Source organism: Convolutriloba macropyga, chromosome 4, assembly GCF_964194025.1.
Source record: "Convolutriloba macropyga chromosome 4, txConMacr16.3, whole genome shotgun sequence".
NCBI classification, from domain to species: domain Eukaryota; kingdom Metazoa; phylum Xenacoelomorpha; order Acoela; family Convolutidae; genus Convolutriloba; species Convolutriloba macropyga.
The window spans coordinates 44,576,822-44,603,789 of NC_134471.1; the positions used below are offsets into that span (position 1 = coordinate 44,576,822).

The 26,968-nt window shown below is 37.0% G+C and overlaps 1 protein-coding gene across 1 annotated transcript in view; it reads right to left on the bottom strand.

The window, feature by feature from the left end:
• Window positions 1–15,791, bottom strand: part of LOC142337701 (uncharacterized) — a 41,298-nt gene extending 25,507 nt beyond the window's left edge. Inside the window, exon 1 of the mRNA XM_075387148.1 lies at window positions 15,257–15,791. Within this exon, the coding sequence (XP_075243263.1) occupies window positions 15,257–15,736 (480 nt within the window). The 5' untranslated portion in view covers window positions 15,737–15,791. The remainder of the gene's footprint in view (window positions 1–15,256) is intronic.
• Between the last annotated feature and the right edge of the window lie 11,177 nt (window positions 15,792–26,968).

The window sequence follows — 26,968 nt, forward strand, 5'->3', positions numbered from 1 at the left end:
GGGCGGGTAGAGGGTACTGATATACTTTACTGGGTCTGTACGTGCTAATAGATGTAGATGGTTATGGGTAGAGGGTCGAAGACTTGACATAAAAGCTCAAAAACTATGTTGAAGTCAAAATTATCATAGCCACTGGCGATTTTCGGAAGACTTAAGTGTTGAATTCCGGCATCTATAACTGTTTCTCTCACCCCATAAAGGCTTGCTAATACTGATTCGTATGTGGGCTTGCGATAGTATCTAATTTTTTAGTGTAACTAAACTGAACACATGACGCTCAAAATAGGGGTCAAGGTATATTAAAGCTGAGCCAATATTTGGTGGATATAAGCACGACGGCACTTGGTGCTCCTGGGTACCAACTTTTGACATGTCTAGCTAGTCCTTTTGTCATTACAAGGTCTGCTGATATACAGTGTGTAAAAGAGTGCGGAGAATGTAAGATATCTGTTGGTGAACTGAGATATGTTCCATTTATTTCTTGACTGAAATGATTTAGATTTTCATTAGATGAGCCTGGTGAAGAATTTATTGTTTGCTGAGTAATTTGCTAAACTTGCTCTCACTTGGTCTAATTTTGTCTCTCTACTTGGTGTATTCGATTGTTTTGCTGCTTGTGCTGATGCTTATATATGATCTTCAGTTGGTCAGAACAGTGAGAATTTCTCGAGTCTTCTGGATGCAATAAGATTTCTATCCAATTTGAAGCCACGTACATTTTTTAGTTGGTTACTCTGGTGATTCAAATGAACTTCTCTGCGGCTGTCGTTTTGGGTGAAAAGACCGAGCTCTTATTTTCCTTTCGTTTAATGCAAATTGTTCATGTGTTTCTGGAGATGACTCAATATCGAATGGTACTATTGTTGGTTGGGGCTGTTGGAGAGGAGGGAACAATTCGTCATCTGAGGTACACCAGAGGTACACGAACTTCTGGTTGTTGTTGCCTAATTTCATCTGCAATCAACGGATCAACCGGTATTCTGGCTATTTGTTCGGCATCTAGGTTTAGGTCGGCTAGATTCTCATCCGAACTGCTATTTTCTTCAAATAAATTTGGAATTGCTCCGTCCGAACTTGAAGATTCAAACACCAGATGATGTACTGCATCCTTTACTTTTCTGGAGAACCTAATATCAAGGGGTTTTATTGGTTCTCCGCCTTGCAATAAAGTTTAAGGACAACAATTAATCGCTGAATGATATGAAGTTTTACGAATAGATGTTGCGAGAGGAACATATTTGTGCCAGTCTTTCCATTGTTCCTCACTATTGAGCTTCAGAATTCGTTTTAACGGTCCATGTGATTGCTCTACAGTGCCAATTGTTTGAGGGTGTTTTTGTGAGGCATGCTTCAACTTTACTTCTAATAAACTTGCTCATTCTGAAATTAATTCCGAAATAAAGTTTGTTCCTAAGTCACTAAGCATTGTTTCAGGAATATAGCTGTGTTGGAGGAACACCTTTACTAGTTCTCGAGCTACTGTGTCGGCATACCCGTTTTTAAAAGGGATGCGAAAAGATTTTGTGAAAACATCTATTCCACTCAAAACATACTTAAACTGTGTGGACATAAGAGGGCCTACTAAATCAATTTAAAGCATATCTCCTGGGTATGATTGTAACGAACTAACTCGTTGCAATTTTAGTGTGATGTGGCTTTTTGGAATTCTGTTTAATTGAAGGCAAGTGAGACAATTTTTAATGAAACTAATGAAATGTTCAGTGAAACCTGGATAATAGAATAGCTTTCTAGACTCTTGAATTCTTGCTTTGATGCCTAAAAGTCTTGCTGTTTGTGAATTATGGAGCCTATATATAGTCTCTTTCCACAATTGCTTGGGTACACAGAATTGTTTATGAAGTACTTTTTCTGTATCATCATAAAAATTCCGGTAGAATACATTCCCTTCAAGAATTTATAATTTATCTATTTAAAGGCTTGTGATACTTTTTTAAATTTGTTGAAGCGTACTTTAAATCTGGTCATTTTGCTGAATCAAGCCTATTACTGTTCTTATATCTGCATCTTTTTGCTGCTCTTCTGTTAAATTAAGACAAATTAAGTTAGCTGTGAGGCCCGAAAACTCATCTAATGAATTTGGGTACTTAATTGAATTTATTTTGTGTTTCCTTTTTGATTTTTAATAGCTCATGAATTTCTGTTATTGGGAAACTACTTTGTCGTTTTTTGCATTAATCATAGAGTATGTTTTTTGAGGAATTTTACTTCATCATAATTTATTTCGTCACACATAATAATTTATTTCGTCACAGAGATTTTCAGTGTCAAATAACACGTTCAGTTCAACATCAGGGTTTTGTGCTTCTTTAGAAATTCCTTACTTTAACTGGAATTCAATCTGCTAACTTAAAAGACATTGTTGTTGTTTTATCATTCTCCATTCTAGAGAGAAAATCTGCGGCATTTGGAATTTATCAAGGAACTTTCTGGTGATACTCCTTTTGCACTAATATTATTTCCCAGAAATTTAATTGTATCAACTGCTATTTCACACTTTTTGTGTGACAGTTTCAGTCCCGATTGACGTTTACAGAAAAATATTTCGTAAAGAGGACACGAATTGTTCAAAATTTGTTACTGCATTTCCAATATCCATAAACTGGGTACAATTTCCTGAGGCTAAGCATGGATCCAAGTAATGTCTAATAAAAGAACTAAATCCGGTTAATGACTTCTTTAATCTCTGGGCAAGACATCTATATGCATAAGTTCTTGAAGCAAAGTTAAATGCTGGCAGTTGCACTGATATATCGTCTGCCATTTGCACAAAATGGTATGCTTGAAAACAGTCAAGTTTCGTAAACAACTTTTTCCCGGCGAAGTAGTTTATTGCGTCGCTCATGTTCGAAATGGGGAAGTTTATGTTCACATAGTCATTTTTCAGCAAGTGATTTATTTTCAGCAAGTCAATTAACAGTCTAAGTCTTCCTGAGTTTTTTCGTTGTGCAAAAAGGGGACTACTATACTTGATTGCGACAAAGTCGTTATTAATCCGTAATAATGCTAGCTCTACATGCAGTTCAGCTCTCAATTGAATAGGTGTTTGAGTGCCTTGTCCATAAACTGGTAGGCTTCATTCTGGAGTTTATTTACTTTATTTTAAATCTGTATCATATCCGACGTCAAATCTGTGTTTTGCAAAGATATAACTAAATTCAAGTAATATTTCACCTACTACAGCCTTTTGATCCTCATTGAGGGCCAATTTTTCCCACAAGACCTTGCTCCGAAAAGTGAATTTGTCCTGATGGTTACCCTTTGGGTGTAATTTTTCCATTTCCTGCAGTTTTAGCAATTGTTCAAAGATTTCTCGCTGCAAAGGCGACAAATTTGTCGGTTCAGGGCACGTTTCAGGCGTTGGGAACCACAATTTTTCATATTCTGGGGCCAGTTTTGCTGGTTGCACTTTTCTTTTGGGAGTATCTGTCACTTGAATTAATTGGTTTATTTCTGTTTAAAAATTTTCACGGATTTTCGCAACATTTATTAATTGAGGATCTACTTCTAGTAACTTTTCAGCTTGGTCAGACGTTAAGAAATAGAATTTGGCTATTTCCTCGCCTTTATTTACAGTAACGGGGTGTTTAGTAATGTTCAGGACATAGATATAAAGAATATTATTTTTAGCAACTTTACTCAAAGAATATTACTTCGCTATCTGTTTCAAAGATTTCATTCGGATTTACTCCACAGAGGTCAGTGAATGATTCTAATTTGTTCTGAAGCTTGCATTCTAGATTTGCTTGTTGATTTGGTTGTAATACTTGCTTTTTCTGGGCATAAACTCCAAATTTGTTCCGCTTTACTACCCTTCTAGGTTGCTTTTCTGGCTTAATTACGTTTACTTGTAGAGTTTGATCAGGGAATTTAACGTAGCTTTGTCCTGGGAGATGCTAACTTGATGTATAACAAAAAATGGGCTGCCTAATTTAACAGGAGTTGTGACAATTAAAGCAAGGAAAACTTCAGTGAATATTTGTGTGCCAAATTTAAATGTAACTTTAATTGCTCTATCAATTTTAACTATATTTCCGTTTGCCATTTTAACTTTATCCAGATCAGGCTTTTCTATTTCTGTAATTGTATTACTATTAGTGTTAATACGTTCCTTGTAAAACTCATGGCTCATCACGTTTGCAAATGCTCCTGTATCAATTAGTGCGCGTCTATCTAATTCTTCATTAAATTTAAATTTAACATAGGATAATGTTTTGCCTAAAAGTGGAACAATGCTGAATAAATGCTGAACATTTGTTACTGGTTTTGGTGCAGGCTAAGGTACTTGTGTTGGGAATTGAACAGATTTACTTACTTTATTTTTATTACTTTCTTTTGAGTTTTCTACGCTTTTTATTAGTTTCGTTATAAACTGGTTTTATTACTTTATATAAACTAGGACTTCAAGTGCTTTCGTTATAATTATTAACTGAGTTTTGTGGCTTTTTATAATTTTTAATTATGATTTAAGGATTGGGTGGCTTCATTAGTTGTTTTGTTGATTAAATGGGTAATTCATACCTCTTGTATTTTTGTGCTGAATTGGACCAGCGCGATTAAACTGATTTGCTTGTTGAAAACCGTAACGGTTTTGTGCTGGCTTTGTGCTATCAGAAACTATTCCCTGTCGAAGGACATCTGCAGGGGTATTTTTGTTGGGAACCGATAAATAGGTCTATTAACGTAAGATGGGCGATCAAATGGGGGCTATCTGAAGGTTCACTCCAATAATTCCAAGTTTGAAGCTGTTCATTGTAATAAAATGGTCTAGGAGCATTAAATTGTGGTCTAAACTCTCGGTATTTATTAGAACGGGGGCGTACTGTTGCTGAAGCCAATAATTGGATTGAAATTGACGATAATTAGGCTGATATTGGCGGTAATTTTGCTGATAACTTTGATTTTGCGGGCAATAATTTGGTCTATAACTTTGTTTGTAGACTTGTTGAGGGCAATGTGGTGTGTAAATGTTTGCTGGGTCTTGTTCTGATGCCTCATTTTAGGTGCTACTTTCTGCTCAAGTTCTTTTTGATTATTTGGGGTAAGTTATTGCTTTTAACATTTTATCAGTGTTCGATTCAGTTATTTCGGTAAATACGTCATCAAAATACTCTTCTCTGTTACACATCTCCCTTATTGCAATCTGTTGGCTAGCTAAGGTGCATAACTAATCTATTGTGTCCGTATCTGGTCTTTCTAACAGCTTAGCCTTAAGCCAATTTGGCATAGACTTAAGAAAGAAGCGCTTTATTTGTTCATAGTCATTTTTCAGCAAGTGATTTATTTTCAGCAAGTCAATTAACAGTCTAAGTCTTCCTGAGTTTTTTCGTTGTGCAAAAAGGGGACTACTATACTTGATTGCGACAAAGTCGTTATTAATCCGTAGTAATGCTAGCTCTACATGCAGTTCAGCTCTCAATTGAATAGGTGTTTTAAAGCCTTGTCCATAAACTGGTAGGCTTCAATCTGGAGTTTATTTACTTTATTTTCAAATCTGTATCATATCCGACGTCAAATCTGTGTTTTGCAAAGATATCACTAAATTCAAGTAACATTTCATCTACTACAGCCTTTTGATCCTCATTGAGGGCCAATTTTTCCCACAAGACCTTGCTCCGAAAAGTGAATTTGTCCTGATGGTTACCCTTTGGGTGTAATTTTTCCATTTCCTGCAGTTTTAGCAATTGTTCAAAGATTTCTCGCTGCAAAGGCGACAAATTTGTCGGATCAGGGCACGTTTCAGGCGTTGGGAACCACAATTTTTCATATTCTGGGGCCAGTTTTGCTGGTTGCACTTTTCTTTTGGGAGTATCTGTCACTTGAATTAATTGGTTTATTTGTTTAAAAATTTTCACGGATTTTCGCAACATGTATTAATTGAGGATCTACTACTAGTAACTTTTCAGCTTGGTCAGACGTTGAGAAATAGAATTTTGCTATTTCCTCGCCTTTATTTACAGTAACTGGGTGTTTAGTAATGTTCAGGACATAGATATAAAGAATATTATTTTCAGCAACTTTACTCAAAGAATATTACTTCGCTATCTGTTTCAAAGATTTCATGCGGATTTACTCCACAGAGGTCAGTGAATGATTCTAATTTGTTCTGAAGCTTGCATTCTAGATTTGCTTGTTGATTTGGTTGTAATACTTGCTTTTTCTGGGTATAAACTCAAATTTGTTCCGCTTTACTACCCTTCTAGGTTGCTTTTCTGGCTTAATTACGTTTACTTGTAGAGTTTGATCAGGGAATTTAACGTAGCTTTGTCCTGGGAGATGCTAAGTTGATGTATAACAAAAAATGGGCTGCCTAATATTACAGGAGTTGTGACAATTAAAACAAGGAAAACTTCAGTGAATATTTGTGTGCCAAATTTAAATGTAACTTTAATTGCTTTATCAATTTTAACTATATTTCCGTTTGCCATTTTAACTTTATCCAGATCAGGCTTTTCTATTTCTGTAATTGAATTACTATTAGTGTTAATACGTTCCTAGTAAAACTCATGGCTCATCACGTTTGCAAATGCTCCTGTATCAATTAGTGCGCGTCTATCTAATTCTTCATTAAATTTAAATTTAACATAGGATAATGTTCTGCCTAAAAGTGGAACAATGCTGAATAAATGCTGAACATTTGTTACTGGCTTTGGTGCAGGCTAAGGTACTTGTGTTGGGAATTGAACAGATTTACTTACTTTATTTTTTTTACTCTCTTTTGAGTTTCCTACGCTTTTTATTAGTTTCGTTATAAACTGGTTTTATTACTTTATATAAACTAGGACTTCAAGTGCTTTCGTTATAATTAATAACTGAGTTTTGTGGCTTTTTATAATTTTTAATTATGTTTTTAGGATTGGGTGGCTTTATTAGTTGTTTTGTTGATTAAATGGGTAATTCATACCTCTTGTATTTTTGTGCTGAAGTGGACCAGCGCGATTAAACTGATTTGCTTGTTGAAAACCGTAACGGTTTTGTGCTGGCTCTGTGCTATCATAAATTATTCCCTGTCGAAGGACATCTGCAGGGTTATTTTTGTTGGGAACCGATAAATAGGTCTATTAACGTAAGATGGGCGATCAAATGGGGGCTATCTGAAGGTTCACTCCAAAAATTCCAAGTTTGAAGCTGTTCATTGTAATAAAATGGTCTAGGAGCATTAAATTGTGGTCTAAACTCTCGGTATTTATTAGAACGGGGGCGTACTGTTGCTGAAGCCAATAATTGGATTGAAATTGACGATAATTAGGCTGATATTGGCGGTAATTTGGCTGATAACTTTGATTTTGCGGGCAATAATTTGGTCTATAATTTTGTTTATAGACTTGTTGAGGGCAATGTGGTGTGTAAATGTTTGATGGGTCTTGTTCAGATGCCTCATTTTAGGTGCTACTTTCTGCTCAAGTTCTTTTTGATTATTTGAGATAAGTTATTCCTTTTAACATTTTATCAGTGTTCGATTCAGTTATTTCGGTAAATCCGTCATCAAAATACTCTTCTCTGTTACACATCTCCCTTATTGCAATCTGTTGGCTAGCTAAGGTGCATAACTAATCTATTGTGTCCGTATCTGGTCTTTCTAACAGCTTAGCCTTAAGCCAATTTGGCATAGACTTAAGAAAGAAGCGCTTTAATTGATCATTTTTTTTCGATTTTCTGACATTTCAAGGGCAGAATCTCTTGCTGCGGTCTCTCTTTCAAATCTACGGGCTCAGTATCACCTACTCCTGCTGGTGCTACAACTATTTTAGGTAGTGGATACGCTTTAATTGCCTCAGTTCTCAACTTTACTAAGAAATTTTTCACTATCCGTCTTTGGGTTGAACTATATTATTCTAATTTCTCTCAAGTCAACTTGCGTGAATCTATTTCTTAGGGCAATTATACTATCTGCAAAAACTAGTCTGGTAGGCTCTGGTAGGGTTAAGAAGTATCTTAGAGCATCTCCTTATAAGTGTAACTGCAGAAAATTCAATTGTTGCGCCGCTACAATTCCTGCAACTCCGATTGCTCCCGATATTAACTGATCAAATTCCTTGAACTTGTCTGTTTCTGATCTAGAGAAAAAAGTGATGACGATTTGCGCGTGTGTCATTTTGCTTTTTATCCGTTTAGATTATATACTTATCGATCAATCAGTCTTATTTCGTTCTAAATTATGAAATAGCACACTTAACTTAACTTAATGAGGAGATTAATTGGTTAAAAGAGATAAATGAAGTGAAGAAAAAATTGTCCTTAATGATTAATGAGTAACACAAGAAGTCAGAAAAAGAAACTACTGAAACCATTGGCTTGAAAAAAATAAAGATGGGCTGCTTGAGAAATTAGTGCCTGAAGCTCCGGTCGAATAGTCCGACTGTTAACTTTGAAGCCATAAGGGCCGCCGACGTCTCACCATTAAAGAGTGTCCCTTAGTCTAGCAAAATTCGTGGGGACCACGATTGCACACGCCTTGTGGAAGCTGCACTCATAATTAAGCTTATTCTGAGGTTATCTGATAGTCAGCAATAATGTAATCAAGGTTAATTTCAGTATCTGATTGCAGTTTTTTACGAATAAGGCCAAATTTGCGAGATTTCTGATTTAAGCTTTTTGCTGTCCAATAAATTGCTACACGTTTATCATCTTTATCTAGCACATAAATTACAATGGATTTATAAAGAGAAGGGGAGAAAGCAGTTACTATCTGAGCTTGGGTTTTGTTGCTGTTTTGTGTGTAGTTAATGTTATTTCCTTCGATATGTTCAACAAAATTGGGGGAAGCGCGGCAATTATTAATAGCGGGGAGAATTTGTTCTTTATAAATTGACATAAATAAAGCACCAAAATTAATTTTACAAATTCATTTACTCACAATATCATCATTTGCAAATACCCTGTGTTGTTTTTGCGCACTTTTTGATTTAGACTTTTCACTATCCAATAAATTACAACACGTTTATCGTCGTTATCTAGCACATAAATTACAATAGACTTATAAATTGAAGAGGAGAAAGCGGTTACTGTCTGAGCTTGTCTTTTATTGCTGTTTTGCGTGTAGTTAAAGTTATTTCCTTCGATATGTTCAACAAATTTGGGGGAAGCGCGACAATTATTAATAGCGGGGATAATGTGTTCTTTATAAATTGACATAAATAAAGCACCAGAAAGTAATTTTACAAATTCATTTAATCACAAAATCTTCGTTTGCAAAACCCTGTTTTTTTGTCCGTTGTGGCTGCTGTGGTTGAGTTTGTTCCACTTGTCCACTCCAGCACTTTTGAATTATTGTAGCTTTTAGTCCACAAAGACACAAACACAGTTTCCAACCATTCTTTCCTTTTTTACTGGGATCATCCTGCTCAGAAGAGGTGTACTGGATGCTGGATGAAGATTCTTGAGGTAATGAAGTGAAGGAAGTAATGAAAAGAATCAAAAGGAAGAAAACGTCAAATTTATAAAACAATTAATCGAAATTTCGGTCCGTTAAACTGGAAAAAAGTTAATAACTCATGTAACCATGTTACGCACTAACTTTTAGCTTTGTTTCTCGTGGTGTTATTGAGGTTAATATTAGGAGTAATTAACTTGAATAATTTCCATTGTACAAGGACTTATTTAGTTGTTTCATAGTGCGATTTTTAGTGAACATAATTTGAATAAAGTTAGCTATTAATAGCCGTTTATTGAGCGGTTCAGATGCGTGATATATCCACTAGTTGCCTTGTATTTTAGTAGCTTTTCGAGAGCCTAATTAACACCATCGAAGCGTGTTATAACTTAGCGTTTTATAAAGATTTTTCCAGTTCAATCTTTAATTATTCAACAGAAATTATAACAAAGTTTTCAGAGATAGAAATAAGAAGTTTCAAGATTATTGTCGAGTTTTACTATCGACTGATTGTCAGGCTAGTTCTCCAGTGTTCTGGCCCTCGTGGGTTCCGCAGGGCTGTACCTTGAGTTGTATTGGTCCTTCGCAAATATTTACTGATCTACAAGTTGGGCAATTTCCGGCTTTTGTACGTCTGAGGTTTGTTAAGTATATATATATATACAATTTCCGTATTAGCACCTACTTTACCAGAATAATTACTTCACCAAGTACATATTTTCTCATGAAGTTATTTACCAAATATGCGAATTAATCGTCAGGGAACTCAAAAAGGTAAATATTGAGGCTTTTAAGTACTTAATATGTTTATCAGTAAACTGTCAATCTGCGGTTGTTTTTAGTGAACATAAACAAAAAAGGGGTTACAGGCCTAGATGGAATTACTGGCTATATATGGCCTTGAGATCTATCTGAATATGAACTAAATAATAGCTTTATTTATGGATAATTAAAGGAAAAACATCACGTAACTATGAGGCACAAAATAGGGGCGTGACAGCTATTTTCCCAATTTTTTTAAAATCTTTTCACAATTTTTGTTTATGAGTATAATCTTCCTCTTCCTTTTGAATTTCAGATAACGGTTCATCCATAATAACTGAAATCAGAACACCAACGCTATCTTTAATTTCCATGAGTGCTCCAGAACAATTGTTCGGCTTGTATTCGGTGTTGCCTTTTGAACATTGGCTTTTACTTTAGTGCATTGACCTGATATCCGAAATGTCTGTCATGCTCTGTGAGATCATCAGACTTTTTTCAGCTCAGCCAGTTTTCCAATCCCATTACCATAATCTGCGTACCGTTTTTGGACTACATGCATTATATCCATATTCCTTATCGATGGAATTAATCTGATTCATATATAGGCATTCCCAAGGGGCCCCTGAGTGCTTCCCTTTTGTGAGGATAAGATTTTTTTGTCAAATAACTTTGGGGATTGCTAAATGAATCGCGGATGATGGGCGTTACAATTGAAGAGCACACTATTTCAATGTTTCTCTGTGCTAGTTGTTTTCTCGTCGCTAATTATCGATTAAGTACACTGAATGCTTTAGATGCGTCAATTAGAAGAATTCCTTCGTTATCACTTCTATGGAACTTCTCTCGCATGGAGTGAATGGCATATTCATTTTCACATTTCTGAAAACATGAGTGTCATAATTCCGTTGCCACCAATTAGTCTTAAATCTTTTAACGCGCTGAGACCTTGCCTGTCCCCAATTGGATGAACTCTATCTGCTCTGCGTCGTATGTTTCCAGATATTGAGGATCTATCAACTCAGTGGCATGTCTCTTCGAAAAACGGGCTATCATTTTACATAGATCTGTTCAACTTTGTCCAAAACTTGACAGCATTTTCCGCCATTCATCTGCAGCTATGCGAGATTGTCTGTTGCTGCACTGTTTTCAAGGCTGATAACCTGATCATTGCAGGACTTGTCCTTTTAAAGATTGCTGCACGATGAAGCATTGAGTCTTTGGTGAGAATGATATATCTTCCGTCAACGCTTGCGCTAGGTGGATGTTTCTTTTGCACGATTTCGGGTACCATTTCATCAATTTTGTCTCTTAAGGATATGATTCCCTATCGTTTGCCTTCTGATAGATAGGAGATTACGCTTGATATTTTGCCTTCTTGCATAAGATTATCGAAGATCTTCAGCTCACTATCTTTGGGACTCTTTTCTGGATTGCCGTGCTTCATCTAACAGGGCTTGAAGATCCCAATTCATAAGGGAATCCAATAGTCCCAGGATTGTGCAGTTAGCATGTTCTGTTTTGTTTCTGGATAGAAATAACAGCATTTCCACAAATGTATATACAAGACTTTTTTCTCAGAAGAAACAATTGCTCCGCCAATGTACCATTTCGTCGTAAATGAAGCAGACCTGGTCACATTGCAGGCTATTGGGCAACGGTCAGAAGCCAGTTTCACTGTTGCTGTCTTGGTGCTGTTCATCCCTGCTTGTCAGTTTTCTGCGGAGTGTTTGTTGTTGTCGTTGGGGCGCAATTATTACAAATGAAAACATAAATCGACTAAGGCCGGATGAAATGTTCTCGAACGACAGACAGGGGCAAATTAATTTAGAGGGGGTGCAGCTAAGAAATGTTTCATGGATGCAAAAAACCAACCGACAGCAAATCAAAGCCCGGACTTCCACGGTAGCATTCTCATTCTGACATCTTAGCCACTCAGCTACAACTGCTTTTGTTTCCTTTCGCTCACAATCGCTTTTATCAAACAAACTTCATTTCAGAAAGAGAGCAAATTACATCCCTAAAAATGAAGAACTAAAGTGTAAAAAAGTCACTCAGGAAATCATAAAAAGTTCTAGCAAGAAAGCGCAAAAACTTTCAAATAAAAATGTTGCATAAAGAAGACCAACACTTCAACATCATGCTTCAAATTTCGTTCGACAGCAATTAATCAGTATAATATTGTTCAACAGTTCATTTTGAAGTCACTGCATAATTCAATTCAAGTTCATGTCTGCAGTGATTTGGTCTCACAGTTCTGGATAACGAAGTCCCTTTTAAGAACAAAGCAAAGGACCTAGGTCTCGTTAACCGATAGAGCTGGGGCGAGAATACGAGAATTCGTTTATATAAATCCTTGTAAGCGTGGTTCCTGATAAAGCGTAACAGTGCTCCCTCGTTACCAGTGGAAACCACGATCCAACTCTACCGTGCATAAATATGTCAAACACTGATACATGCGTCAGAATGCAGAGATCTAGACAAGAGTGACCTTAGGGCCATTGAGAGCTTCAACAAGAAAGTCGTGAAGTGGACATCCGACTGCAACGACTACAAGACCGCCATTATGCGTTGTGAGCTTCTCCATCCCCTGTATTTCAATGTACTCAAGGATCTATTGCGCCACAGCATCATCATCAACAATCATTGATTTGACGGAATTCTATGAAATAAAGGGTGACGGTGCCAGAACCAAACTGCCTTTTAATCAGCATGCAGCTCAGACAAAATTTCCGGGATCAAACGGGCTTTCGAATCAACATTCTGCAGAAACAGACCAACTTTTTTGACCGCATGAAATTGAAGATCAGGCAAATCAACATCAAGCGGAAATACTTCTTAGCCAACTCGGCAAACAACCCCTGTTAATTAAAAATTCGTATTGTTTAAATCTATCAATGAAACAATAATATACACAAAGATCAGCTGAGAGAAAGTAAAGATGACAGACAGCAATTGAAAAACATAGCTGGCAGATTGCCAGAAAATAGCCGTAAGAGCTTCGTAGACGAGCAGTCTCAAACTCAAAATATAAACGAAACAGACCCCAAAAAAAACTCTTTCTTAACCTTTTTATGTAATATTTTGATTAAGAATCCGATTAACTTAAAACTGATTCTAATAGACGCCCTCAAATAACCTTCATTAAGATCGACACGCACTCATTTGACCTTATTTCTTCGAGTTATAGTAAAGAAGAGCCAATTTCACAGTCAGGAAGTCATTTTTGAGCGTGAGAGATGTCACGTGTGACCAAAAACTTGTTTTTTTTCCGAATGAACAAAAAAACTCGCTCCACTAAGAGTCAAAAATGACGTCACACACAAAATTCAGTTGAAATTGCATGAACGAATGAACAAAAAGCAGATCTGAAATGATTGTGACGTAATATGGTCGCAACAAAAATCTTAACAAAATAACAAAAAAGAAGAAGGGCACTAATAGCCTCAGCTATCTTTCGCGGCTATTAACAAACAACTAATGGCGAAAGTAGATGAATCAAACTAACAGCCTCCCTTCTCCAACCACAGCTCCCACTAAAGTTTCAAAAACTTCCCGCAAACTAAGCGACTTTGAGCCTCCAATGGAACTGCATTCATTTTCCAAAGCTCGTTGTCCTTGATATCTAACCTTGCATCATCATCAGTTGTCGTTGATTTAAGAGCAAAGATTCCCCATGCAACGGCTGACGATGAGGTTCGATCTCGATATCACATAACAAGTTCGGCGAAGTTCATTGTCTCATGTGGGTGTATCATCCTTTCGGACAGTGGAGGGCATGTGCAACAGTGAAGTTTTCATTGCATGTGAATAGTGATGGCATATTCACTGGGTCCCAGCCATAGCGAATGGCAATGCCAACACTATGATTTGTTGTTGCTTTAGTTTAGCTTTGCGCACAGATAGGGATAAGGGACCTGACAATTGAACTGATTGTTCATACTCTTTAAAACAGTCTCCAGGTTTAAGAATGTTCAGGCCACCCTCCCCTATTGGTAACGAAAAGATATTTCGGTATTTGATTGTAGGTGGGACTCTTTAATAGAATAGGTAATAGCTCATCGTTAATAGATTTCTCACATTCTTTTATCAGGTCTTCAAAAGTAGGTGTTGTACGAGCTATGAAGGTCAATTTATGCTGAACCGATGAAGTGAACGATTTAAAAACATTTTCAGGAGAAAAATTGGCACGAACGGCCTGCTTTTTAACAACGATATCTGCTGTTTTAGTGATCTTTCTACAAATTTCTTTTAATTTGCATTATCAGAACCTATTACACTATCAAGTACTCTACAACTGTCAACTATTTCCAATTCGTCGTGAACAAAAATCTGCTGTGCTTTTTCAAAAAGATGTTTTTTTTGGTAATGATACGTCACTTGGTAAGATGGTAACCGAAAGCAGGACCATATTTTTCAATGAGTCAAAGAGTTTTGGCAGGTTATCGCCGACAGCACTTCCATCGTCCGCATACCACTTTTGAACTGTGAAGCAATCGTCAAGAAGTTCAATTCAGGGGAGGGCAATGCCATTACGAAACCGCTGTTCATGGATTTTTCTATGTCTGTGAAAGATGTCGGGCCAATCCTATGTCTCAACTCAGGGAGCTAAAAGTCACCTTGACTAATTTGTCACGAAGTCTTAATAATAATAATAATAGGTGCGGCACACTCTTTTCTCGTCTACATAAAGTAATTCTACATCTCAGCTCAACATTACATAAAGCATTTAGCGTTTTACAAATCAAAAAAAGAAGACAATTAAAAAAAAAGACTATGCCCAGCAGAATCTTAAATAGTTCAAAAAAGTTTTTTCTTTAATGTTTTTTTTTCAGACTGTCTAGAAAGTATCATTAGGAGCGCCAGGCACTCCAGTCAGTCAAAAGGACCTGTCATAAAAGCCCGGGCATGCTCAACAATTCAAAAGAAGGAATTCAACAACGGAAAAGGAATTGAACGATAACAATGAAAGATTGACTGACAGAAAAGCCAAAAAAAAACAGATGCGCTACGAACATCAGCTGAAAACACACTTTCAGAAAAACATTACAAAAAAAATTCTCGTCAAATGTGGTTTTGTCGTTGCTTTTTTAGAGTACTAACCGAATTAGCAAGATGTTTGCTCCCATAAACGGCGCAGCGAGAAATTGACTTCTCGCCCTGCAAAGTGCAGTACGCCATGTTGGGACAAATCTTGTCACAGTCTAACAAACTGTAGAACTGCCAAAATGTATCGATGTTTGGTAACCCGGTCAGCATTTCGAATTCCTCGTCAGTCACAGCTGCAAGACTGTCAATGCAGAATGGCGACTCTTTTTTGCTTTTTCGGGACACGCCCAATTCAACCATTTCCTCCTCTGGTTTTTGCTCATGTGATACCCCAGTTGTTTCTAGCTTCCCATCATCTGCAATTTCTGGTTTCTTATATGACGCAAATTTCGGATATTCGGGTTGACAAGTTTGCCTGAGTCCTTGAAAAGATATTTGAGGCTCGTAGCGGGCACATTTGCCAACAACTTCATTTCCATTCACTTCAAATTTTCTTCTTATTCCAGTAAGATGCATATTTTCTGCATCTCTCATCTTTCCATTAGCATAATAAATCAATTGATTTGGAGACCAGCTGTATGAAACATTGCGTACTTAAAACGAAATTCCCAAAAAGTAGAAATGAAGAAGTAAATTATAATATCCGCATATACATACAGACAGATCTTTCAAACGATAAAACGAACATTTTTGGCAAAAAAAACATCACAGGGAGCACAAGAGTTAGTTGAAGTTGCAATAAAGATAGTAAGCAAAGCAAACATTGAAAAAATCTAACTAAAACCGCTCGGAGGTGATCAGGCAGGTCTCTTCAATTACGTATGCGGAAAGGTCGTGAATCAATTAGAAGAATACGACAACAATACACAAAGACTCGCATAAATCATAACCAAAAAATCTCAACCAAAAGAATCAGTGCGTGAATAGGACAGTTCGCCACACAGGTTTCTTAAGTAATGTAAAAGAAGCCAATTTGTCAAATTAAAATTCTGATAGTTAAAAAAAAACGTTTTCGAACATTACGTTCATCGTCAGGTTAAAACTGTTGGACAAATTGTTAAAGGATAAAATGATTAAGTATTCACATTTGTCTAAGACCACAATTTAACCAATTCTAGAAACTATCATACATTAAATCGAAAAATTTTCATTTATACAATAGAAAGCCTATTTACAGCTTTTTATCATTTTCTTTAAAAACATTCCTATTCCGGATTTTTCGATTTTGACCATGTGTTTGTATTTCTAGGGTAATTCTGAATTTTCCTTAACCCTAAGTATCCCTCGTGTGTAGGTTTTGCAAATTTTGCATTGTCATGCACAAAATGTTTTTTACCCTATTTGTTTCCCACGTCAAAACTATGATTTGAACTAATATTTTAGCGTGAGTTCCCTCCCCCTATATTTATCGCGTGTGTTTAGTCCCGGCTTCAACTTGCTGATGTATATAGCTTCGATAGTCATGAGTTTCTCTATTGTGCGACAGGCATCCGGAATTTTTCAATCGATGTCATTCGTGGAGCCATTAAGTTCAACAAGATGCTGAACCACCTGCGATCCTTCTTTTGATGTGATATCCTAGTAGTAACATGCCGGCTTGTCTGCCCCACATCGATGGATCCGCATCCATTACATTTCATCTCTTATACCACATGGGATTTCCGTTGTCTTTCGAAAGATGATTTTAGTGTGGGGAGGCATGGTCTTAATTTCCGCGTTATGAATAACCCATTAGAGTCGAATAATTTCTTCAATTTGCGAGCAAAGTTTCGAGTAAGGTTGCCTCTGTATTGTGAGAAAAAACTCTGTTGGTGTTTTTTTCAATTGATCTTTACTGCCAATTATTAAAAAATTAGATCGAAAGTTTTTCATTACCACATGTGAGTGTCACACGTATGTAAAAAAAAAGTTGTACTAAAAACCTTGGGTTTCAAGGTCAAAAATTTAGTTTATATTTTAAATTATTACTTGGCTAATGACTGACACAATCTTAATAGGTGTCGCCAGATTGAAATAGACAAAGCTCGGGCTTCGGGCAATACTAACAATTGTGACATATCAGTATTTACTTGGTTAATTTACCACGGTGATAGAACCGATATTGGGTCAGGACAAACATGAGGATAAAATTCATTCATTGAACAATAAACCTACCTTCAGAGTTAATCACTCAATTAGATCTTAATTAATTTGAAACCATTCTCTTCTGCTTTTATCTACTTATTAATTAAACTTCAATCCTTGTATTTTAAACAAGTACCACGCTTAATTACAAAAGATAATACATATTGCGCACGGGCGGCTGCTATATTGGCGACAGAGATTAAAAGTAAATAGAAAACCACCACCCAAAAATATTGAGCTCTGTACTAATTTCCAGGAAAAATCTATTTTTGTGTTTGAAAACCAATTTTCAAACTCGAGTTCGACGTCTTTACATCACGACCCGGAAGAGGAATTGTGGACTGCTGTCGGGATTCGACAAGAACAACTGCCATCTTGGAACTTTCAAGTGAGTACTCCCTATAAATTCGAATAGTATAAATCAGGGCGTACATGTTTTTTTGATAACAAAATAGCGTTCAGAAACATCAGTATTTGACTTAATTTGACTTAAACTCAAGCATGAATCCTCGATTTTTTTTGCATTTATTGAAGAGGGAATTAGAGTTTCAATTATATTTAAATGCTGTTAACTAGAGTGTCGGAAAAAATAGTTCGAGTTTCGAACAGAATTAGTGAAATACTTTGAATAACAACAGCTTTTAAATAAAATAAGGATGGCGCGGCACTCCTCAGAAACGCTGTTACCGGAACCGTTTACTGGATCAATTGATTTTGAAATTTATGTTACACACTTTGAGCTCTTGTCACAACTTCAAAAGTGGCAAAGAAAAGAAACCGTAAACGGTGCCGAGACCAAAATTGATGAACGGCCGCATTATTTCGCGTTAAGGTTACAAATGTCGGCTATTGATTTCAATCGTACACTTTCGTAGGACACTAGAAATAGTTATGACGAGACCGTAAAGGCTTTTAGACAACATTATAATGAGAAACCAGTAGTGTTCTGGGGGAGGCTATCTAGGAGAGTCCAGCAGCCCTGTGAAAAATTAACAGATTTTCTCGGTTATTTGCAAACTTTAGCCTTGAAAGCATACCCTCAGTAGTCTAATGAGATAAGGTAACATCTCGTTTTGAGGGGATTCCTCGAAGGCACAGAAAATAGTCAGGTGCGACTCGACCTGAGAAAGAACTGGGGTGACGCGGATATGACTTTAGACAAAGCTTTAGAAAGAGCACTACCCATTGAAGTAGTCACGAGAATTGAGGAGGAGGATAATGAGCCGCGGGTTTCTGCCATCCAGTCGAATGAAAACACACAACTAGTTAATTCGACTAGGGATTTAGTGCAAACACTGCAGACTAATCAACCTAATAGGCAAGAGAATCAAAAGTTTCCATCGCAAGGAGCGCGGCCAAAAGAGTTTCTGCGCGGTAGTGAGCGAAGTTCAAGAGAGAACGGAGATAAAAATAGAAGTACTAAGAGCTATACCGGAAGCAGCGCTGAGCATAGACGAAACAATTACGAAAGTAGAGCGAGTTCGCTAACACCGGGAGGTGAGAACAGAAGCCGAGATCGATCGCACGAGAGTCGTGCCGAGCAGTTGAAGGCAGCGGTGAGTTTCGAGAAAGAAAAATGTCGCCGTTGCGGTCAGCGAAACCATGCATCTAGGGAATGCAAAAATTGTTTCGAATGTGGGAGCCCAAATCACTACAAACGAAGTTGTCCGTATTTAAACGAGAACTGGCTGGAAATGGAGGGCTTCATTTTCAGCCGGCTACGTAAAAACTTGTTGTGGCAGAAAGAGCCCAGTGGAGGCGTTGTTTGCAAAAACAATGATAAAAGACAGCTCGATAATGGCCTAAATTGATAGTGGAAGTAGTGTTAATATTATAAGCGACACACTTTACAAGCAATTGGGGGAACTGAGCCAGATCAGAAAGTGCAATAAAAATATAATAGCTGCCAACAACGGGAAAATGCCTATAATGGGGTCAGCAAATATTCAAATTCGACTTCAGAAATTTACATGTGAAATAAGAATTAAATTTCTAGTGACCAGAATTGAGATAACGCCTTTTTTATTAGGCATGGAATTCTTGTACAATTTTGACTGTATTTTAAATCTCAGAAAGAACGAACTTTTTGCGGGGCAATTGGGAAAACATTAAAATTGTCCCCATCCCAAGCAACTAATAAGAATCTGTTTTTAATTGCTGCTGAGGATCACAAATTACCTCGTCGCTGCGAGGGTTTCATTAAATGCAAAATTATCGATGAAGAAGGTAATATAACACAGCAAACAGAAATTATAGTCGAACCCATGAAAGAGTTTTGAGACAAATCACACTTATTAATAGCGAGATTGCTGAATGACATGGTTGATGATGTCGTATGGTTTCGAGTTTTGAACCCTACATTAGAACCAAAGAAAGTTTACAAAATTGCAAGAATCGCAGGTGCGGAAAACATTGAAAAAATTTCAAGAGTACAACAAAATAACCCTGACAATAATAAAAAGCATAGGGATGAATTTGATTTTGAGAAACACATGACCTCAAGTTCAATGAGCTTGTCTTGTGATGAAATGACAAAAGTGAGGTCACTTCGCACAAATTATGAAGTGATATTTTCACAAAATGATATGGGATTTTGCGACCGAATTTCTCATAAAATAAAATTAAAAAAGGATGCTGTGCCATTCAGACGTACATACGGCAGCATGAATTTGAGAAAAGAAAAACCATGAAGAAAACTGTTGAAGACTTGGAACGAGATGACTTAGTCGAACCAACACACTCTGATTGGGCAGCACCATCATTACTGGTACCATTAAAAGACGGAACCTACCGCTTAGTTGTAGACTACCGTGGTCTAAACAAACAAATAGAGAAAACATGCTGGCCTTTACCACGAATTAATGAGGTTATTGATTCACTGGAGGGAAACATGTGCTTCTCAAACACTGATCTTCTTTCGAGATACTTTCAAATCGCGCTGGAAGAAGAGAGTCAAAATGTAACAACTTTTATAAAACTTTTGGGCCTATATAAGTGGAAAAGGCTCTCTATAGGACTAGCTTCTGCACCAGGAGCTTTTCAAAACCTAACGGAATTAATTCTTGCTGGTCTTGCTTACGAAGTAGCTTTAGTTTATCTGGACGACGTTATCGTTTTCGGAAGAAATTTCGAAGAGCATCTTAAACGGTTAGAGCTTGTTTTCCAACGTTTATCGGAGAATGGATTAAAGATTAAAGGATCAAAAAGCAATTTCTTCCAAAAGCGCGTCAACTTTTTAGGACATATTATATCTGAGAGTGGTGTCGAGGTCGACCCAGAGAATGTAAAGACCCGGTAGAAAAAATGAAAGAACCATCATCCCTAAAAAACGTCAGGGCTTTTCTGGAACTTGTGGGCTATTATCGCAATTTCATTCCGGGTTTCGGACAAACAGCAGAACTACTTCACTGGTTACTAAATAAATCAAATAAATTTGAATGGAGTACAGAGTGCACAAGTGCGGTAGCAGAGTTGAAGAAAAAGCTTTTGGTAGCCCCAGGTTTTGGATATCCAAACTATAGGGATCAATATACATTAACTACCGATGCATCGTTGACAGGCATCGGAGCAATTCTTATACAAAAACAAGGAACTGAGGATAGAGTTATTGCATATGCTAGCAAAACTTTGAGTAAAAGTCAACGAAACTACTCAGCAACTAAGCGGGAATTATTCGCAATATTTCATTTTACCCATTGTTTTAATGCTAACTATTTTCTTGGTCAGCATTTTTTTATTATAACGGACCAAAGGGCTCTCGTGTGGATCTATAGTTTAAAAGAACCAGACGGTATGGTTGCAAGATGGATAGAGAAACTTGGGAAATTTAATTTTGACATCAAGCATAGAGCAGGAAAGAAAATCCCACACGCTGACTGTCTTACGCGCATAAACACAGAAGATGAGGATCAAACAGCTTTCGTTAACGCTATTGCGCTAGACGTACAGCAAGACGATACCGACTATAGTAGTCGAAGTTGGCAGTTACACAAACTACAGAGAGTAAAACTGAGAGATTCGCAGCAAAGTGACAATATACTCAAAGAAGTTTATACATGTGTCATAGACAAAAAAAGACCCGAACCACGCAAATGAGAAACGGAGCTTCAGAGGAGCTATGGAAATACTGGGTTCATTATAAAAATCTTTTTCTCATAGAAGTGATTTTGTATCGAAAACACCAAACAGAACCTAACTCTGAAACTGTTTACCAAATGCTGGTACCCTGGGGTAGAGTGTCCAACGTTCTTGAGCTGTTGCATGATTCGCCTAGCACAGGACGCTTTGGCCTAGAAAAAACGTACAAAAGAGCTTGCGAAAGGTTTTATTGGCCGTGCATGAGAAGGGACGTAAGAAACTGGATAGAAAGCTGAGACGTTTGCCTAAAAAGGAAAGGCACTAAGCAGAAACATCGGCATTCACTCACAAAATGGCAACTTAGTCATCCATTTTAGCAAGCATCTTTTGTTATCATGGGTCCACTTCCCGAGTCTCAGGGAAACAAGTACATTTTGCTTATCTCTATTATGTCTAAATTGTTTCGTAGTCTTTGCAGTGAACTAGAAGTTCAGAGGACATCAACCACATCCTACCACCCACAAGGGAATGCGATGATTGAATAAAAAAATCGAACAATAGAAGAATGCCTTTCCAAATATATAGGACAATACCAACACGAGTGGACTAATTTTCTACCCTTAGCGATGATGGCATATCGATCATCAATTCATAGTGTAACAAAATACAGCCCAGCGTATATCGTACTGGGTTCCACTGTCTCTACCTATAGACTGCATCTATAGCACAACACAGACCGCAATATATGCAACACCAAGAGGCTATGTTTTCAAAATGAAACAGAAACTACAGGAAACGCATCAGTTGATGCGAGAGTATAATGATGTCGAACAAGAACGCCAGAAGTCGTATTATGATCGCAGTAAGTATGGGCCGAGCTATGAAGTTGGCGAAGAAGTGTTAGTTTTCAACCCAACGGTTAAAAAAGGAGAAAGAAGAAAATTTACATCTTTCTTTAGAGTACCATACATAATTGTTGAAATTATAAACAATTTGATTTTCAAGGTAGAAGATAAAAAGACGAGGAAAGCTATCAAGGTCCATTATGACCGACTGAAGAAAAATAAAACACAAGAAAAACCATTCACGCCTGAGCCTCAGGCGAAACGAAAAACAACCATTAAGAAGCAGAAGAATAGCAATTTGAACAGCTCAGACGATGGCGATATAACTGAAAAAGAATCATCAACAGACAGTAAAAGCGATTAAAACACAGAAAATCAATCCGAAGCTGAGTATGCCAACGATTCACCAAATGTTACAAATGAAACGTCTGAGAATGAAGCTAAAGAATCAGAGCAAGAAACCTCTAAAGGGCAAGAGAAGGCACAAAATCTTCCCGAGGGAGGAGGTGCAACTTCATCAAAGCTACAGAGTACACTGAAAAAAACCAGCAGAAACAAAAATTCCCAAACCAGAAAAAAAAGCAACAGGAATCTAGTAGTAAAACGAAAAGTGCTGAAGAAAAATTATTAGTAATCCCAAGGCACCAAAAACGGCTACAAGGTCTAGCAGTCGATTAAAATTGGTGCCTGAGAGATAAAAAAAATTACTTTACTGAGCAAGCTGGGGAGTACTTTAGCAGCCAGGAAACTGATGATGTTTTTGTTTCAGGAAAATCTAGAAAGAAATAATGGAATCGAAAAGAAAGACAAGTTCGTCTAGAGCATGGTGTGATGGATTATCAGTATGTTTGTATGTGGCATTGCTAGCCATTTTTGCTTCTCCTTCACTTTGACAATATCGTATCAACAAAAATATATTCTCTGGATCACAGTACAAACAGTGACAAAAAAGTTAGAGTATCGAAAACAATAGAAGAAGGTAGTTTGATATATGCTGAGGTTCAGCCCGAGATAAAATTAAGATTTTGCATGTATGAAGCGGCATATACTGTGTCTGCACTTAAAAAGAGCAATGTATATGACGATGTTGTCTTTATTACCAAAAACTCAAGACTCCTAAAATCCATATATCTATTTGACGAGGGAACCTGTAGGAGCATTTGGCAAAACAAAAACTTTGCTTTACCAGGTTTTGGAGACAAAACCTTTAATGTCAACAATTCAGTAACGGAAAAGGTTTTACAACGAGCAAGTGAAACTAATTATGTCGAGGAGCATAGCCAGAGCTTCATGAAAAAAAATAATCGTGAAGGTGCTATGTATGCTCAGACTGTAGAGTAGGTTTCACCTACAGGATTAAAGTTTATTGGAAATGTGATGATCAATGCAAAACTTTTGATCGGAACAATTTGGGGAAAGCTGATACAAAGAAACCTCTTAAGCTTTAAGGATCCCCTAGGTTTTTCGAAAACTGTTTTTATCAGAATCACATATTTTGAATACGACTTAGTAAACTACTTTTTTGAAAATAAAGGTGAGCAAGCATGTCAAACGATCAAACACTTTAACAAGGAGGACCCTCTAAAAATTTTTGGTAACAACAAGACCACTTTTATCAGCGGAAAGATTTTATACAAAAACAAATATGAAGATTTTGCATTGGAAATCTTAGAGGAAAAAGCAATTTGTTTGTGTGGATAGCAGGTGAAAACAACCGGAGTTCCTGGTGTTTTTTACTCCGAGGAAAGTTCAAAACTGAAAACTGGTAATCTTAAAATAACCATGGAAATGTTTCTTTCAAGCGTTGTTGACACCTTAAATTTCGAACTTCTCAAGGAGAGAGAAACTTTTTGAATGAAAATTAGAACGCTCCAATGCGAGATTCAACGACTAAAAATTCAAACTATGATTGAAACATCAAAAAACATTGTCAGTCCATGGGTAACGCACTTCGAGAAAGGAACTCACGTCGAAAGAGCAGGATCTGTGTTATATGATCATAAATGCGCAAAGATGTTAGCAACAATACCTAAACTTCCTTTTTGCACAGAAGTTCCTGTGTTAGTAGGGGGTCAGAATTTTTCTTCTATTAGATATATGGACCCTATTACAAAAATTTTGTATCACAATAATACAATCGCTGCATGCAACCCGCTGTACCCAAATGTTGTGAAATTAGAAGACGGCAGTTTTCAACAATATGGAGAAACGCTGAAGAAATTCAATCGTGAGATATATCAGTGGTCGATAAATAATAACTTAAATGTTTGTGATGAAAACCTGCATCGCAGCCTTTTCTCCATACCAGACGTAAAACAGAGTCAAATTGCTCGAACAATTCGCCATAATAGTAAAAGAATCATCAGTCGGGAAGCGTTCCAATATTCGGATGGAAAATACAGTCATTAAAATTTTATTCATTGGAACGCTCAGTTCCAAAAACAATTTTTTCTAACAAATGAAATAACAATTTTTCGTAACTTAAAAACTGAAAGCTTATACGTTTGGTTAAAAGCTAAGGACATTGCTGTGTCAGTCTTAACAGTCTACCTCATATTCCAGGTTGTGAAAAATTTTCCTAATTTGTTCATCTATTTAGGATTAGTCATTAATGTAGCCTCCTGGCAACAACTGTTGCGGAATCTCGACCCTGTAACGGGAACACGTATGTATAATCAACTACTCAAATTAATTAATGAGCGCCGAGAACAAAAAAAATGATTGAAAAGAAAGAGTCCCTGAAAGAGTGGGTTGAAAAAAAAATGAAAATGAGTTGTCTTGAGTTCAAGATCAAAAAAAATGAAAATGACTTGTCTTGAGTTCAGGACCAAAAAAAAGAATGAAAATGACTTGTCTAGAGCTCAAGACCAAAAAAATTAAAAAGAGTTGTCTTGAGTTCAAGGCCAAAAAAAGAAAAAAATGAAAAAGAGTTGTCTTGAGGTCAAGACCAATAGAAAAAAGAGAAAAGTCTTGAGATCAAGACCGAAAATATTGAGAAACTTTAGAACCAAAAATTGTTTCTATTAAACATAGCAGGCAGTGAGACCCCACAATTTGGTGAATATGTGTACTATATGCCAGAGTTGTGGAAAGTTATTTCGGAGTTTTCCCAGGGAGTGTACCGAGTGGAATGTTGTCTGTCACGAACTCGGAAGTTGTCTACACTAGAACTTCTGGCTCCCGCCAATATTCGGTCCCGAGCTCTGCAGACTGAAGTGGAACTGCAAAACCAGTGCGCGCCGTTAGAGAAATTGAAGAGTACAAACTCTTTACTCCAAAAGGATCTTGTCGAGATTCGACAAAAACTAGACAAACATTGCGACAAAGCCAAAGAGGCAACAAGAGAAGCATTGGGAAAACTGAGCGCCGAGTGTGAGGCGCTAAGAGACAACCTAAATGCACCGGCAGCTAGAAATGCCGAACAAGAGCAGTCAATCGACTTACTTAAGCAGGAGTTGGCCGATCTAAAAGTCAATACTGATAAAAAAGAGCGAAGCCATGGAGAAAATGGAGAAAGAGAATGACCAATTGAGGTCAGAACTTCAGCAGTTGGAGAACTATAACCAGTACTTGGCGAGTGAGTGCCGAAGGAAAGACACTATAATTGATAGACAAAAGCATTCTTTGAAGAACGAGAAAGCCAAAATGAAGGCCACAGAAAAGTGTTCATTTGAGATTTGGAATAAAAATGTATTGAATCGGCCTGCGACATTGTACCAGATTTTGTTGGTAAAAGGATCTGCTTCAAAAGATCAGATCAAAAAACACTACCACAAAATGAGCTTGTTGACGCACCCTGATGCTGGTGGAGATGAGGAGTTCTTCGAGACCATTAATTGAGCATACCAAATACTGATGAACGATGGGGCGCGAGAAGCATACAACAATTTTTGGCTGGACAACGCAGAGAAAGTCATGAATGGCAAAAACTGATACCTAAACTTTTTATATGAAAAGTACACACTTTTTGTATTTTAAAACGTTCATGCATCAAGAACTGTAAAATTAAAATTTGTTTGATTTTATGTGAGTGAGTGGCACACTCTATTCTTATTGAGAGGAGGGCAGTGTGAGTGTCACACGTATGTGAAAAAAAGGTGTACTAAAAACCTTGGGTTTCAAGGTAAAAGATTTAGTTTAAATTTTAATTTATTATTTGATTATTGACTGACACAATCTTGATGGATGTCGACAGATTGAAATGGACAAAGCTCGGGCTTCGAGCAATACTAACAATTGTGACATATCAGTTTTTACTTGGTTAATTTACCACAGTGATAGAACCGATATTGGGTACGGACAAAACTGAGGATAAAATTCATTCATTGAACAATAAACCTGCCTTCAGAGTTAGTCACTCAATTAGATCTTAATTTACTTGAAACCATTCTCTTCTGCTTTTATCTACTTATTAATTAAACTTCAATCCTTGTATTCTAAACAAGTACCACGCTCAATTACAAAAGATAATACATGCTGCGCACGGGCGGCTGCTATACACAATATTGACCCGAAATACAACCCATTTATGTAGCCTATTCAACCAGTTCTTAAGATCTATCCACATTTTGCGTTAACATTTGACCAATTATCCTAACGAAAATTGCACCACTCTAATTTTCTTCGAGATCTTCAAACAAAATTAGAGTTGTTAGTGAAAGAAATATTTATTTATTGTTGTTTTTGTGGGGGACTTTTAGCTATGCCGAAGGGTCTAAAG